The sequence below is a fragment of the Tupaia chinensis genome, unplaced genomic scaffold (genome assembly GCF_000334495.1).
Source record: "Tupaia chinensis unplaced genomic scaffold, TupChi_1.0 Scaffold148242_1, whole genome shotgun sequence".
Classification (NCBI taxonomy): Eukaryota; Metazoa; Chordata; class Mammalia; order Scandentia; family Tupaiidae; genus Tupaia; species Tupaia belangeri.
The window spans coordinates 171,714-187,062 of NW_006208093.1; the positions used below are offsets into that span (position 1 = coordinate 171,714).

Below are 15,349 nucleotides of genomic sequence, written 5' to 3' on the forward strand. Positions count from 1 at the left end.
CCCCTGTTGAATCAGCAGCAGTACTGGATTCTCATGGGAACACACGCTCAATTGCTGTGTGATTGTTTCACTGTATATTGCAACATGGTAGTGGTGGAAATGGGGTGCATGGTGGCTGTGGTGCACCTGGGTTATCCCAGGACCAATCCTACCCACCACCCAGTCCGTGGACGGATTGTCTTCCAGGAGGCTGGTCTCTGGTGCTGGAAAGACTGAAGAGTGCTGGTCTACAGCTATGTCCCAATGCACATTTGAAAAGTCAATGCACTAGTCACACTGCTTCCCTGTCAGGGATTTCATGATTTGGGCACAGGATCAGAAGACCTATAAAGTGCCTTCATCTTGGGCTCAAGCATAAGATGATACAAGCTCAGATACTAGTAATGTATTCTCCATCACCATGCCAAGGCTGTTTACAATTTGCTTTTTCACCTTTCAACCCAGCTCACATCATTTCAGTTCCAAACCTTTCCTAACTTCTTCCTACCCAAGGAGGCAGCTGCATACTCTGCTACTATTGCTTATCTGACATATGTATATCCTGTATTTAGTGCACTGTATGAGAGCTATTTATCAGATAGCAGCCTTTCCTGATGCCTGAAACTCAGACTTTATATCTCCTGGCACATAGTAGGCACTCAATAAATTCTTAGTGAATAGTAAAAGTTCATTAGTCAAAAATCTAAACTATTAAGTCATTTACTGTTGGTTATAACATGGTAGTCTTAAGTAACTTTCATATGAAGAAATGCAACTAGGAAACTTTTATTAGGAAAAAAAGTCAGAAGAAAACCTCACTTAAGTAAAATGTAGTATCAAAGATTATTCTTAGGTCTCATAGTTATCACTTTGCAAGGCTGGCCCTGCTTAAAGGCTTTCTAAATCACATCAGAAATGTGAAGATTTGGGATTAGTTTCTCCTCTGGAGAATAGGAATTATTATTTTTACCTGTCCTTTAATTGGTCAAAATGCCCAGCACAGTACAGTCAAAGTAAAGAGTGCTAGGAGCATGGCTTAGATGATCTGGATAATAAAGGAGGGCCCTTTATTTGGGCCCTGCCTCTCTAAAACAAAAATTTTTGACAGATTGTTCAGAGAGTCACCTCATTTCTCTGTGCTACCTTATCTTTAAAATTTTGGCTTCTGAATTTTTGGTAAATACCACTACAGAAACAGTGCTGTCAGATTTTCCCCTTCTGCATCTTGCAGCTTGCTGGATGAGGCCTGTAGAAGACACTGATGGGAGCTGAAGGCAATACATCTCATTCCCAGAACAGACGGTGACACGCACCAGGCACTTGATAAACATTAGCTGAATGATTCATTGTGGAAATACTGGGATTGAGAGAGTTTTACCATTATAATCTGAGATGGAGCTTTATTTATAGCTAAAATTTTATTTGCACATACTATGGCTGTATGTAGAACTTTAATCCTAAATGAATAGGTTTCAGATTTTTCCTGCGTGCTCCTATATCATTTGAAAGCCTCTTTTAAAAAAAATCAAGTTGATCTCATATTGGGTCATTGGAAAAGTCATGACATATTTTTCTATATTTTTCTATGCAAAAATGCATTGTGACTTTTCTGATGATCCAATAGAAGCAGCTACTCATAGCTATTTGAGGATCAGGTGGTCCAGAAGCTCTTAAATTACACAAGTGGAAAGGGAAGGATACTAGCTTACCTCAGTCATGTAACTTGGCTTGATTCTGATATCACTAAACAGGTGCTTAAAATACTCAGCCTCCTGATCTCTTTCAGGAAGGGGAAAAGGCTTTCCCCTTTCAATTCATCCTTAGGACTCGAGCCCTCCTCTGAGAAAAACTGACCTGAGTGAGCCACCAGGCAGAACTAGTCACTCCCTCTCATGCATTTACGTAGTTTCCATGAACTATGTTTATGGCACTTTTCACACTGCCTTTATTTAGAGGAGGACCTTGTGTTTCTAATCAGGATGGGCACTCTTTCGTACCTTGAGTGCCAAGCACCCATTTAATGTCCAATGGATAACTGTCAGGATAAATAAAACATTAAGAACTCACTCAAGATGACTAGAGTTGATGCAGAGGTCTTGCATCCCTATATAAAGGAAGTGGGTTAGAAAGCCTGTCATGCATGGCTCCAGCGTCCTCTTCTTACAGTTCAGATGCAACTCCAGGGGCAGACTACTTGGAGAGCACTGCCCCAAATGACTTGACACCTATTGGTGGAGCACTGCCCCAATTGATTTGACACCTATTGGTTGTAGGAACTTAAAGGCTGGCTCTGGAGATGAGACATATACATGGGTACCTAACACACAAGGTAGAAAGTGACAACCACCACAAGGCAGGGAAGAACGCAGGTTGTCCACATCAGGTAGGATTCAGCTGCTGGAGGATAAAAGGGGGTGGGGGCTCACAGGGCTCAGGGAGGGATAGGACAGCACTCCATTGCTCCTTGTAGGTAGGATGTAGGAGACAGAGGTATAGGTATGGTTTTTTGCATCTGCTATGACCCTTAAAACAAAATATCTGGAGGTTTCTGTGGAGCTGAGAGACTTCCTGTGGCATCATAGTACTTTGGTTTCCATGACACCATCCAATGCAGAAGTCACTGCTTTCTATTCTTCTTTCTACTGCCAGATAAGTGCCGTTATCTCAACTGTTCTTTCCAGATCAAGGACCATGACCTGACCCACTTGTAAGCACTTCACCCAGAATTAGAGAGTTTGATTAGTGAGATGGCAGCAGCAAGGGCAAAGGGGCCTCAGCTCTGTCCTCTCCTGGCCTCCCTACCTCTTTCCCATTCAGTTCTTAGCTAGTCGTGAATACATGCTAAAGCTTGGTCTACCAGGTGCCACAAAGCAACAATCCTCTAAAAGAATAAAAGGGTAGCTTTATCTTCTGAAACCGAAGAAAGACAAGTTAATCTCAGCTTTTCACTATGAAACTTTTTTATTTCCTCCATTTTATAAACATAGTGGATTACCAACATATAATGATTTACCACTTTGAACATATGAATAAAAACAGGTTAAAAACTATGTATTTGTATCACTGAATTTCTTCTTTTTGTTTACTGGCTCTAGTTTAAATGAGATCTCTTTGCTTACTAATGATACCTATCATAGAAACCAACACTATTCTGAATGAATGCCATTTAATTAATTAACTTATTTATTTAAAGGTTTTGGCCACAGGGCATGTGTACTTCCTGGAGAGAGACAGAAACAGTGAGAAAGTGAGAAATCACCACCCAGATGGGGTGGCCACACCACAATCCCTTCTCCTCCTGGGATTTTGGGCATGCATGCACATGTGCCTACAGTGATTTTTAAGCCTCCAGGTCCAGACTGGAAATGTTGTTGGCCATGTGGGAGTTCAGCATCTTAACCTCTATGCCATATACTGGCCCCATGAATGCTAGTTTAAAAACTAGACATCCCTTGACAGTTTCAGTCTTTGACACACAGGTCAAGACAGATGGCTAATACACTAATTTATAGAGTCTATTTATTACTAAACTAATATACTCTGGGAACCAGCAGTTAGTGTAATGGTTATGTTGCTTAACTCCCATGTAGTCGACCATGGTTCAAGTCCAGGACCCAGTGGCTTAGACTAACACTGGGCGTGTGTGCTTGCATGCCCAGGATCCCGAGAGGAGAACGGAGGAGAAGAGATTGTGGTGTGGCCATCCCTTTCTCGCTTTCTGTCTCTCTGGAGAGTGCACGTGCTCTATAGTAAAAACCTTTCCAAAAACAAAACAAACAAACAAACAAACAAAACAAAACTAATATACTCTGTAGATGATGACATTCACAGTAGGGGGCAGAATATATAATATTTATAGTCTTCATTTTAAGATGAGTCTATGAGGCCAACAGGTGGCATAATGGTTAAGGTGCTGGACTGCTACATGGTTGACCATGGTTTGAGTCCCAGACCCAATGGCTTGAAACTCATGATGGGCGTATGCACGCCTAAAATCCCAAGAGGAGAACAGGGAAGGGATTGTAGTGTGACCATTCCCCCTAGGGGTGCTTTCTTGTTTTCTGTCTCTCTGGTGAGCACACATGCCCTATAGCAAAAATCTCTAAAAAAAAAAAAAAAAAAAGTGAATTCCCACTCTAAATTTGGATTTTTATATATGTCTTGGCTATCTTATATACCTTAGTCACTTAGAACAACAATGTACCAAATGTTTAATTTTCCATAACCAGTGGCATTAAATCTTACACTGGGTAAAGTTCTAGAGATAAAAAAAATTACCTGTAGTCATAAATGACCTATAAATAACTATTTTGTTTCTTTGCATATCTACTGGGATCTCCATTAGCTCAGAAATAATTAGGGTCAAGATGTAGTTTGGGTGGAACTCGATGAACAAAACGATTTCCCTCAAGTTCATATAAGCATATAAATGGATTCCCCCATACAAGTTAAAAAAAAGAAAGTGAGACAATTTTAAGGAGATTATATAAATTAATCACAGAGGAAACATTTCTGACATAGCTGTTTTATATGAGGTATGATCAATACCAAATTACAGTAAGACACAATAAAAAGCTACATGTAGTCATCAGTTAAAAGAATAAAAAGAAGTACATGAATATTCATATTTGGCATTAGCCCCAGATTTTCAATTGCAAATTAATAAACTACACACAATAGTTTGTAAATGCCATGTATCATACAATACCCACATTTATAGGCACATGGACAAAGTAGTTTGTATGAGACCACGTGGTGATGGGATTAGGCTGGTTAGGCATGTCTCAGACTGGCTCAGAACTGAAACTGGAAGAAAACTGTAGATGATCAGAGGCAGTATTCTACTGACTAAGACTGACCGATTTTATACTGAAAAACTATATAAAAGGATTTTTAAGAATATTTAAAGAATATAAATTTAATCTTTTTGTTTATAATGCTACTGTGTACAATGATCCTTTACTCTTAGTTATTTAGCAATATACCAGATATATTTCTAGAAAAACAAGCTTCAACTTAAAAAGAAAATTAAACAACACACAAAACCACCACCAGGGCTAGCCGCAGTGGCACAGTAGTGGTGCATCACTCTGTGATGCTGAGATCAGGTTCGCATCCTGAGGGCTCTCTGTGCACACTGGGGGCACACGTGTGCCCAGGATCCTAGCTGACTGAGGTGGGGATAGGAATGTGCCGTGAGGATCTTGTTAGATCTGTCTCTCTCTTCCTTCCTCCCTCCCCCAGTTTCCCTCTGTCACTGAAGAAATAAATTAAAAACTTTTTAAAAACCCATCACTGATTTCCTTTTGCTCATAAATGTGATCTGTAGACCAAGTAGGTTTGTGAAAAACTAAAATAGTTCTCTAAAACTCAGGCCTGTTCCAAGGAGATTTAGCAGGAATCACTGTTACCATTTCTTAGATGCTGTGATGAGACCACGGCCAATGAGCTGGGTGGCCACAGGAGACATGAGACTGAAAGGCGGGCCTGCTCTCATCGGTCCACCTAGGACAACTTTCCTATTATGCAGCTCAAGAGCAGGCATGGTCTCGAGACACGGCAGAGCCGAGAGTCCTAGTGCTGGTGACGCAGAAGATGCTGGATGTCCTACATCAAGACTGATAATGCAAGGCGGATGCTCTGTAAAAAAAATGCTCAGCCAATGTTCTATCAAAAAGTATGCATAATCTATATGCTAGTATATATTTGATGTTGAATAATATAAAAATTACAAGTCATTAAAGAGCCAATTCTTTACAGATATATTTTTTTTTATTTCACAAAATTCTAGTAGAACTAAGATTTTAATTTTAGAAAAGACAACAGTTTGGTCCCTTGAAAGTTTTTTTATGCACTTGCATAATGAGACATTTCGGTCTTTTAGAGATGTTTTTAGCTTTTTCCTTTCTCAGGTAATAAATTAATGACTCTGAAGACAAGGGCTTGATTTATGCTAAAGATACTTGAGCTAAAATGTGTAATACATAGGATTTTAACCACTGCAATCCAGCTTCTTTCCTCCTAACTCCCCGAAATTGCTCCTCCAAGAAGCACCCAGCCTATCCTTGCCCCTCCAGACAGGGCAGTGCTGCCTCCCAGGCAACAAGGGATTTCTGGCTGCCTATACTGAAGTTTAAGTCCTCCAGTGGTGCAATTATTGTCAATTTTCTCCCATGCATTCTTTGAAGGGCAAGAACTATTTCAGTAACATCAGTACGCCATGGAAATTAGTGATACAATTAACATGTATTTCCTACCTGTTATATTCTAGACCTAAGGCTAATGTACATCACGTGGATTTTTCCAATTTAATTCTTACTGTAAGAAGTGGCTACCAATTTCTTTTTCTTTTTTTGGAGAGGGTTTTGCTATAGGGTGCATGTGCTTGCCAGAAAGACAGAGAGAGACAGAGAGACAGAAAGTGAGAAATCACCCCCCAGGGGGGATGGCCATGCTGCAATCCCTTCTCCTCCATTCTCCTCTTGGGATCTTGGGCACACACGCACATGTGCCCAGCGTGAGTTTAAGCCACTGAGCCTGGGACTCAAACCGTGGTCAACTACATGGGAGTCCAGCGACATAGCCATTATGCTAACTGCTGGTCCCCAGAAGTGTCTACCATTTTAATCCCTAATTTGCAGAAGCAAAACTACGACTTAGAGAGGTTAAGTAATTTGTTTAAGGTTATCCACTAAATACATGATGAAATGAAGATATGACACAAGTACTGTGTGCTAGAACTTAAACTCACACACAAGGAGTCTTCAAAAAGTTCATATAAAATGTATACTATAAAAAACATGCAGGGATTTCAAATTTTTTTGCAAAGTAAACTTGTACTTTAATTTCACTTTCCCACCAAATTTTTAAAGTCTCCTTGTATGTTGGCTCAATTTCAATGTGTCAGTGAATGAATGAAAAATTGCTTGCTTGATTTACTTGTCTAGTTCCCAATAGATCATTTATTGGGCTAAGAAGAAGATAAAAAACAGATTCTGAATTCAGAATCTATTTCCGTTGAAAGTACCAGTTTGCTTTAAATTGCTTACTTTAAGTAGAATGATACATGAAGCCAAGCACATGGCATGGTGGTTAGGGTGCTAGACTCCCACATGGCCAGTCATAGTTTGAATCCCAGACCTGCAGCTTGAAACCACACTGGGTGCATGTGCGTATGTGTGTGCCCAAAACCCAACAGAACACTGGAGAAGGGACTGCTGCATGGCCATCCCCCTTGTGGGGGTGATGCCTCACTTTCTTCCCTCTGTCTCTCTTTGGCAAGCCCATGGGCCCTATGACCAAAAAAAAAAAGAAGAATGACACAAAAAAACAAAATTATCTTACACTGATGAATAGCCATAGACTTATCTTCTGAAAATTTTTAAATGAACGTAATCTAGGTAGGATTACTGAAGAACATTCCTAGTAACTACAAGTAGAAAACATTATATTATTAAAAATTCTTACAAAAATATTTTTTATTTTGGTTTAAGTATTTCACCAAAGCCATAAAACAAGCCAAACAAGAAGCAACAACTACAAAACAAACTTAGACCATGTAGATATGGCCTGAAAAACACAAATTAATGTATCTACGGGACCAGCAGTTAGCATAATGGCTATGTTGCTAGATTCCCATGTAGTCAACCGCGGTTCGAGTCCAGGTCCCGGTGACTTAGACTCATGCTGGGCACATGTGCATGCATGCACAAGATCCCAAGATCCCAAGAGGAGAATAGAGGAGAAGGGATTGTGGTGTGGCCATCCCCCCTGGCGGGGGAGGGAGGGATTTCTTGTTTTCTGTTTCTCTGTCTCTCTCTGTCTTTCTGGCGAGTGCACACGCCCTATGGCAAAAACCTTTCCAAAAAAATTATATATATCTAGTATTGCGAAACAGTGACTATAAGAAATTAACAAGTGTCTTGGCTCAGTACCAGTAGAGCACTAGGTTATGAGCTCATGAAGAAAGAACTGAGTACTGTATGTAAACCTGAAATCTGGTTTTTGTTTCTGCTTTTACTTCTGTGTAATACAAGTATGAATTTTATTTAATGTGCTAATTTACAAAGGGTCAAATAATCTTGTCCCCAAAAGAGAAACATTTTTGACCACTTTCTTTTTAACTATTTTTAAAAATATTTTTAACAATTTAAACTATTTTTTCATGTGTATTTGTTCATTTACACACATAGATAAGTTTACCTAAAATCTTTGTATTTGTTCCCATAAAAGTATTTAGGTAGAATTGCTAGGATTAAAAAAGAAACAATATTTATTGAGTATCTGAAATGTGCCAGGCACTTTCTTAACTGCTTTCCATAGATGACGTCACTGAATTCTTCTGAAGTGCCGACTCCATGAGGTAAGCATTATTTTTATTAGTATCTCCATTCTACAGAGAGAAAGATGAATGAAGAGAGGTTATGGTCACTGCTCAGAGTCACGAAGCAGAGATCCTAACCCAGGCAGCCTGGCCTTGGAGCCTGCTCCCTTCATCATAAAGTTATCTTCAAGAAACTTCCAAGTATACATAACTAATGGCTATAGTCTAATCTTTCAGTTTTCTTTAATAACATAATCATCCCTAAAACAGTTACTGAGTATTCTTCATGTGCAAGAACTGAGCTACGGCAGGCACCCAGAAGACCTCCACACAGTTGATAAGGGCAGATGGCAGGACTGACTTGGAGGCCCAGCTCTACCTTCCCTGGCTGTGTGAAGCTATGCAGAGTTTCTATAAAAGAGCAAGGATTAATGAAAGAATTAATTTAGCACAGGATGGCACCTGCATATTATTATCGTTATTCTTACTAGTTAGTCCTCATTCTAGAAGCTGGGGTAGAAAGATAGGAAACCATGCAAATGATTACAAGAAAGTTCTATAAAGGAAGATTGTTCAAATCGTATTAGGACCTTGAAGGAGGGATGAGTTAAGTACAGAAAAGAATAATAAGTACACAGTAATTTAAGTGAGGAGGGGTTCTAATTAAAGCCAAGTCCTAGGCCCCATGTTTTGTAAGTTTATTTTGTATTCTGTGCTTAATGCAAATGCAGATGTTTCATCATTTACAGATTAGATAAATAACATTTATTGAGTACCTTTTATGTGCCAGGAACTGCGACAGGATATTCCCATATACTACCTATCATTTAACGCTCATATCACTCTGAAGTGTTGACATGTCAATTGGTTTCAGTTAGAACTTAGTGTTTTTCCACAATTGCTATCAGAAAGAGAATGGTGGTCTACCTGCAGTGATCTACAGTCCCACACAGGTCCTTGTATTTGTGCCACAAATATGTAAATATGTATGGCACTGCAAGTGACAGAATAAAAAGGACCACTTAGTATATCCCAAATTTATAAAAACTCACAGTAAACACTTTATATTTAATAAAGCACAGATCATATGTGTCATTTTTTCATGGTTTCTAATGCCAGCTTTTCTCCTGTGCTCCCCGTGTCTAATGGACACGTTGAAGTTACTAAACTCCCTTTTCTTTTCCATCCAAAACTGAACACCTACTTCCGCTTTTGCTCATCTATCTCAGTTAAAATCATAAGTTCTAGCTGGTAAACAATCTAGTTTTCCAAGATGGAAACATGGAGTTTACTTTCCATTCAGTCACCAGCTCTCCTAGATAGTCCTCATCTCTCCTCTTCAGGTGCACTGCTCTTGTTCAGACTGCACCCCCCTCCCCTCACATCCCATATCTCTTGCCTGGTAGACTGTAATTACCTTCCTCTCCATTCTCTATCACCTACCATGCTCTTCCAGTTGCTATTATAAAACATAGGTAGTATTACTTCTCTAGTTGAAACTTGCCATGGCTCCCTAGTGCCCACAAGATAGACTGAAGGCCTTGGCATGGTACACTAGGGCTTTCATTCCCTGCTTTTACCAACACCAGCCAGACAGCTGTTCTAGCAACAGTGGATCACTCATTTAGTCATATCACTCTGAATCTGACCTGCCAATGCTGGGGACTTCTTAGAGCCCATTTTCAAAGACGTAATTCCCACCTGCTTCTATTTTCTCTGGCCTGTATTACAGAATAAGTCCAGTAAGTCTATTATCTATTTTCTGTTTTCTCCTCTGGACTTCCACCAACTTGTAAAAAGCTCATGGCTAATAAATAATAGAAAACTAGAAGGTCAGCTAAATTGAGATGACTTAGCATTGATGGTCCCATCACTGACAGCAGTCAGTTTGCTCTTGCCTGCTAGGGACAGCACAGCCTAGACAGCGAGCATTATCCATCCATAGCACTTCCTCATCCACGCTGAGACTCACTGCCATGTTTTCTAGGTGCAAGCTACGTCCCTGCTGAAAGGATGAATCAAGGGGTATATCAAGCTGTATAACATAAAGATATGCATGTAAGTATGTAAAGACCTGTACTGATAATTTTGCTTCTCTTTGGAAGCATCTTATTCTTCAGAGATAATCAGAACCTAACTGGGTTTTCATGAACTATTCTGAATTTTTATCAAATTTAACAGCTCTTGTTAACAAAAGTAACCATGAATAAGAAGTAAACTATTTCATTTTATTTGTATAGCATATACAAATAAAATGGTAAGATATTGGCCAAGATAATAAAAATTCTATTCTATTCCATTTAACTAAAGCACATAGGCCTTTATCAAATATTTCTCACTTTATCTCTAAAGTACATTTGGAGCTTTACAATTTCAAAAAGGAGAATTTAAGTCATTAGCATTTGATTGACTCATTTGGGAGATTATTTACATACCTCAAATTATTGTTCTTTATATATCAATGTCTCTCAGAAAAGAATGCTTAGACAATTTAAGGAAAATATAAAGGTAAGATTAAAAACTACTTAAAATTGAATATACTCTGAGTTGTAAAGTAAAATTTACATTTGTTTCCTAATCTGTGATGTATCTGAGGTTTGATCTGGAGCCTTATTTGCAAGAACAATGTGATTTATAATCAAATGAGCTGATGGCTCAAGGTAGAATATTAACATCATTAATAATTTTTTTAAATAAATGTTTAATCTAGAACTTAACAATTGTATTGTGTATCCATAGACTTTTAAAAAATACTCCTTTAATACTAAAGATTGGGTAAAAGTTAAAATGGTCTTTCTAGTCTAAAAGAAGTCCCAAGATGATTATTTTTGTCACCTCCCTTTACTAAAGCCCAGTGTGGGTATATACTTGAAAACTCTCTCTACAATTGGAAAGTGAACATTAAAAAAAAAAAAAATAGCAATCTGTTTCTTATTTAAAGTTTAAAAGGTAGGACCAAACTCTAATCCCATACAGGCCTGTGGGAGTTCTCAGCAGGATTCTCATCCTATGCAATCTGATAATAATAGATCACTCATTCTTATTTATTTTAAGAACTCTCCTAACGTGTTGGGGTTCACAAGATAAATGTACTTAGATAAAGATATTGTAAATAGAGCATGCAATTGCAAATATAGCACATTATTAAAGAAATTCATTTACGATCCTATGAGTATAAAATAGAGTAAGTCGGATGGCCATCTCCCAAGTAACCCACCAGCCTAGATGGCAACAACACTCTGGCTATGATATTAAATTAGAAAAACCTTTGCAGAGCATTAACCTATCATTACACAGAGTAAACGGCATGGCACTACCACCTAATTAGCAGTGTAGCTTGCATCTATAAAACAGAATTAGCACTACTGCTCCTTTTTTATTATTAGTTTGTGTTTCCAGAAAGGTGTGACCTTATCTGTATGGTTCTGTTCATTTATGCCCATCTAAAAAGGATTTAATTATGTTCTTTCAGTTCTCTACACTGAGGAAATTGAAAACTGCCACTTCAAAATTAAAAATGTTAAAGAAATTGGTGAGCAGATTATTTACACCATCCTTCTTCTTTCAGAGATAAAGAATGGAAGTATGCTGAAGTAAGTAAGGCATATATTTTTCAGAAAAGAAAATTCTAGGCAAGGAAATCACTACCAGTCTTCCTTTCCTTCTTCCTGCAAGTATTCTGCAGGTTCCTCTAGCTGTCTCGGGAAGAACTAGTCAAACGGAAAAAATATTAAAACTATAAAATTCCTGAAAGTCGTATCATGTCAGAGTCAGCAGCCAGAAAATATCCACTTACATCTGACGCAGGCGATTCAAGAACAATGCCAAATCCTAGGACGGGGCTCCCCTCAGTGGAGGTGTGTTCAGCTGCTTGGAGACCAGACTGCTCAGAGGCCACTGCTGTCTTCTTCTCAGTTTCTAACACACTGGGCTTCTGTTTCACAGTAAGAGGTTCAATAGTCTTTGGGGGTACTTTTTTCTTTTTATTTCTCTTGCGGGAGACAGCAGTTCGCTGGGAGCATATAAGGGAAATTGGGGGTTGTTGTCTGTTTTGAGTTCCAACTGTGAACAATAAACAAAAACATGGCACAGGCACTCGTGTCTAACTTGGGAAAATTTATCCTCAGTCTATCCACTTAATCTACAAACCGAAACTGAAATGAGGCTCACTCAAGCGTGAAGCACACCAAGATAAACCTCACACTGGACCTTAACGATACCAAATGCAGGCCCTGGAGCACTTTCAAGTCCTAACGGTAGCAAAATATGCAGGAGAAAATCTTGCTCCAAATGCTGGTGAATCATTAGAGCACCCAGTGGAAGGAAAGGACTATGAGCTATGAGAAAACAATGGAACATGACTTTATCAATAACATGACATTTCCCAATAAATGAGAAATCTAGAACTTAAATGATCTCAGAAATAGTCTATCATCTGGGGCTAAATGGATCAGTTGCTAATAATCTCCTGGTGCAAAAATGGACGAAGATGAAACAATGATGCTCATGTGGGCGAGAATGATCAGAACCGTTTGGAATGATCGTATGATAAGGACCAGTAAGCATGTGGGAAAAGCCTGTCAATCATGTAATCAGGCCCCATCATCTCCTGCTCTCCAAATGTTCTCCACACGCCAACTATGTCCAGGGCATCATGTATTACATACTTTCAGATCAGGTCACTCCTCTAGACCTCAGTTTTATATAGCTGAAAACTAGGAATAATATAGTTCTATACAAGGTCAAGCAAATTAGTAAAATCTAGGAACAGTTTGAGTTCCAGAGGTGAAAAGCACAGTACACGGACCAAGCACTCATACTGAATGCACATTTAAAGAAATCCAAGGTGGTGAGTAGTTTTCACAGGTGCGCTCTGATGGACAGTGTAACTGGAAAACATGACAGTATTACTTAAATCCTCATGTATTAATACGACTTCCTAAATAGGACCACAGGCTATGCCTTTTTGCCTTTTTTTAAAAACAGAAATAATCCTATAAATATAAGCCAAGGAAAACTTAAAGATCACTAAACACACACAAACATAGGTCACTTTCTCTTCTTTATTGCCATCGGTCTGAAAAAAATCAAGAATATTTACACTTTGATCCTGAGGTTTTTATCTCTGACTGGAATGCAATATCTAGAGATTAGAAACCAACTACTGGTCCTATGTAAGAGTACAGGAAGGAGTTTTAACCGCTCATGCACTAATTAGTTCAGCTTACTGGTTCCTGACCTTGACTGCACATCAGAATTAGCCCTACCCTAGACTAAGACAGTCAGAATCTCCAGGGGTGGGAGCCAGGCATGGGTGTGGTGCAAGTTCCTCCAATGACTCTAATGTGCAGCCGCAGTTGGGAACGCATCTCTGTTCTAGCTACTTTTCACTCTAGTCTTGCTTTCTCACTTTCTTTCTCTCTCTTTCTCTCTCTCACTCTGTCCCTCTCTGGTCAAGTTAAAATGAATAAATAATTTTTTAAAAAGATATATAGGTTGCAAACCTCTCTCAGCTTCATGAGTCTAAATTAAATGTAAAAATGTTTTGATTTAAAGCATACTGGAACTATCTGATTTCTTCTCCTTTTGGAAATCTAGGACATAGCCCAAAGTCTCTGGTATTCAAAGCTTATCACTTGATAGAACTTGTCTTCTCCCTAAAATAAAGGTGAAAACTTTCTAAATATGATTTAAATCCAAATCTTATAGGCAATAAATCTTAAATAAATCTACTCACAAAACACAAATTTTAAGTTTAAGAAAATTAAAGGAAAGTAATTTATTCAGTTTATCCTTTATGCTATCCTACAGCTTTGGAATCACTTACCTCCGTAATCTGCAAAGGTTCAGAAAAGAAAACATGGTGACAAAGTGGCATTTACTTAATAGATTCTAAAAAGGCTTTAGTCTAGGATTTAAATGGTTGCAATTTGTAGTTTGCCATTTCAGTAGTAAGGAGCTTAAGTAACAAAATAAATCATTACAATTTCATATGCATATTTTCTTAAGTGCTAACAAATTCTTCCTCTGAGAAAAGAATCTGTACATAATAAAGTAACCTTTCCTTCTGAGTGCCCTTATTTAGTAGATGTTAACCTTTGCCAGGTTAATAAGAACACAGATTACTGTGATGGAACAAGGTGAGTCAAATGCTTACTGACCTGAGCAAAATGCTTACTTTTTCCCTAGGGAGAAAACCAAATTCAGTACTTAAAAAGATGTTGCTTTGCAGAAAATCTTTTTAGCTTTTTAATGGGATCTTAGGCGACTCATATGTGTAAGTATTAAGTTTTTAATATTAAATCCGTATCACTGAATATTAAAATTTTACTAGAATTCACTAACTGGCACCAGGAATGGTTTCTGAACACTGACCTTCCTGAATATCAGTAAAATGAAAGGGTAGAAATGCCAGTCATGATAAGGTGTGCTATTTTCCTGTAAGTAAGCAGTTTCCTCTGGAAAAGGGGGGTGCGGGGGGCTTAACAACATGATCTACTATTTCCTGTACCTGTGACCAAAATTTTGTTTTTATTTCCCACTTATGGAGATAAGTGGAAAACTTTGCCACTACAATCAACACTGAGACTTCCAGCCTTCTGTGAAATGCTCCATTAGCTTTAAAGTCACACCACTGAAACACCTGATGCTTCGATCCCGCCTTCAAAGTTCATTTCTATTTACTATCTCATTGTATCTTGAAAACAATCTCGGAAGATAGACACTCCATTTACAGGTTGGAGAATGGAGGTTCAGGAACGGGAGAAACCGGGTATCAATCCTGAACTACGCAGCATCTGCTCTTCGGTTCCACAATTTGCCTCACTGTAGTGAAACAAAAAGAGGAGTGACACAACCAGAGGAGGCAGATATTGGGGTCTCTGAGCTACTAGACCCTGAGTGTGAGAGAACAAAGCCACAAGCAGAGCCAGAGATTTAAATTTTCTCATTGCTGACGGACACCCTTGAACTTCTTCAACAGTGAAGCCCACATTCCCTAAAGGGCTCCTCCACATAGAATGATTCTAAAATTTAATTAACTGAGAT

At 38.6% G+C, this 15,349-nt stretch overlaps 1 protein-coding gene across 11 annotated transcripts in view; it reads right to left on the reverse strand.

The window, feature by feature from the left end:
* BEND7 (BEN domain containing 7) overlaps window positions 1-15,349 on the reverse strand; it is a 153,446-nt gene that overhangs the window by 104,119 nt on the left and 33,978 nt on the right. For all 11 annotated transcript variants that reach the window (XM_014584957.2, XM_027769045.1, XM_006170373.3 and 8 more), the window contains one exon: window positions 12,099-12,364. In XM_014584957.2, the coding sequence (XP_014440443.1) occupies window positions 12,099-12,364 (266 nt within the window). The remainder of the gene's footprint in view (window positions 1-12,098; window positions 12,365-15,349) is intronic.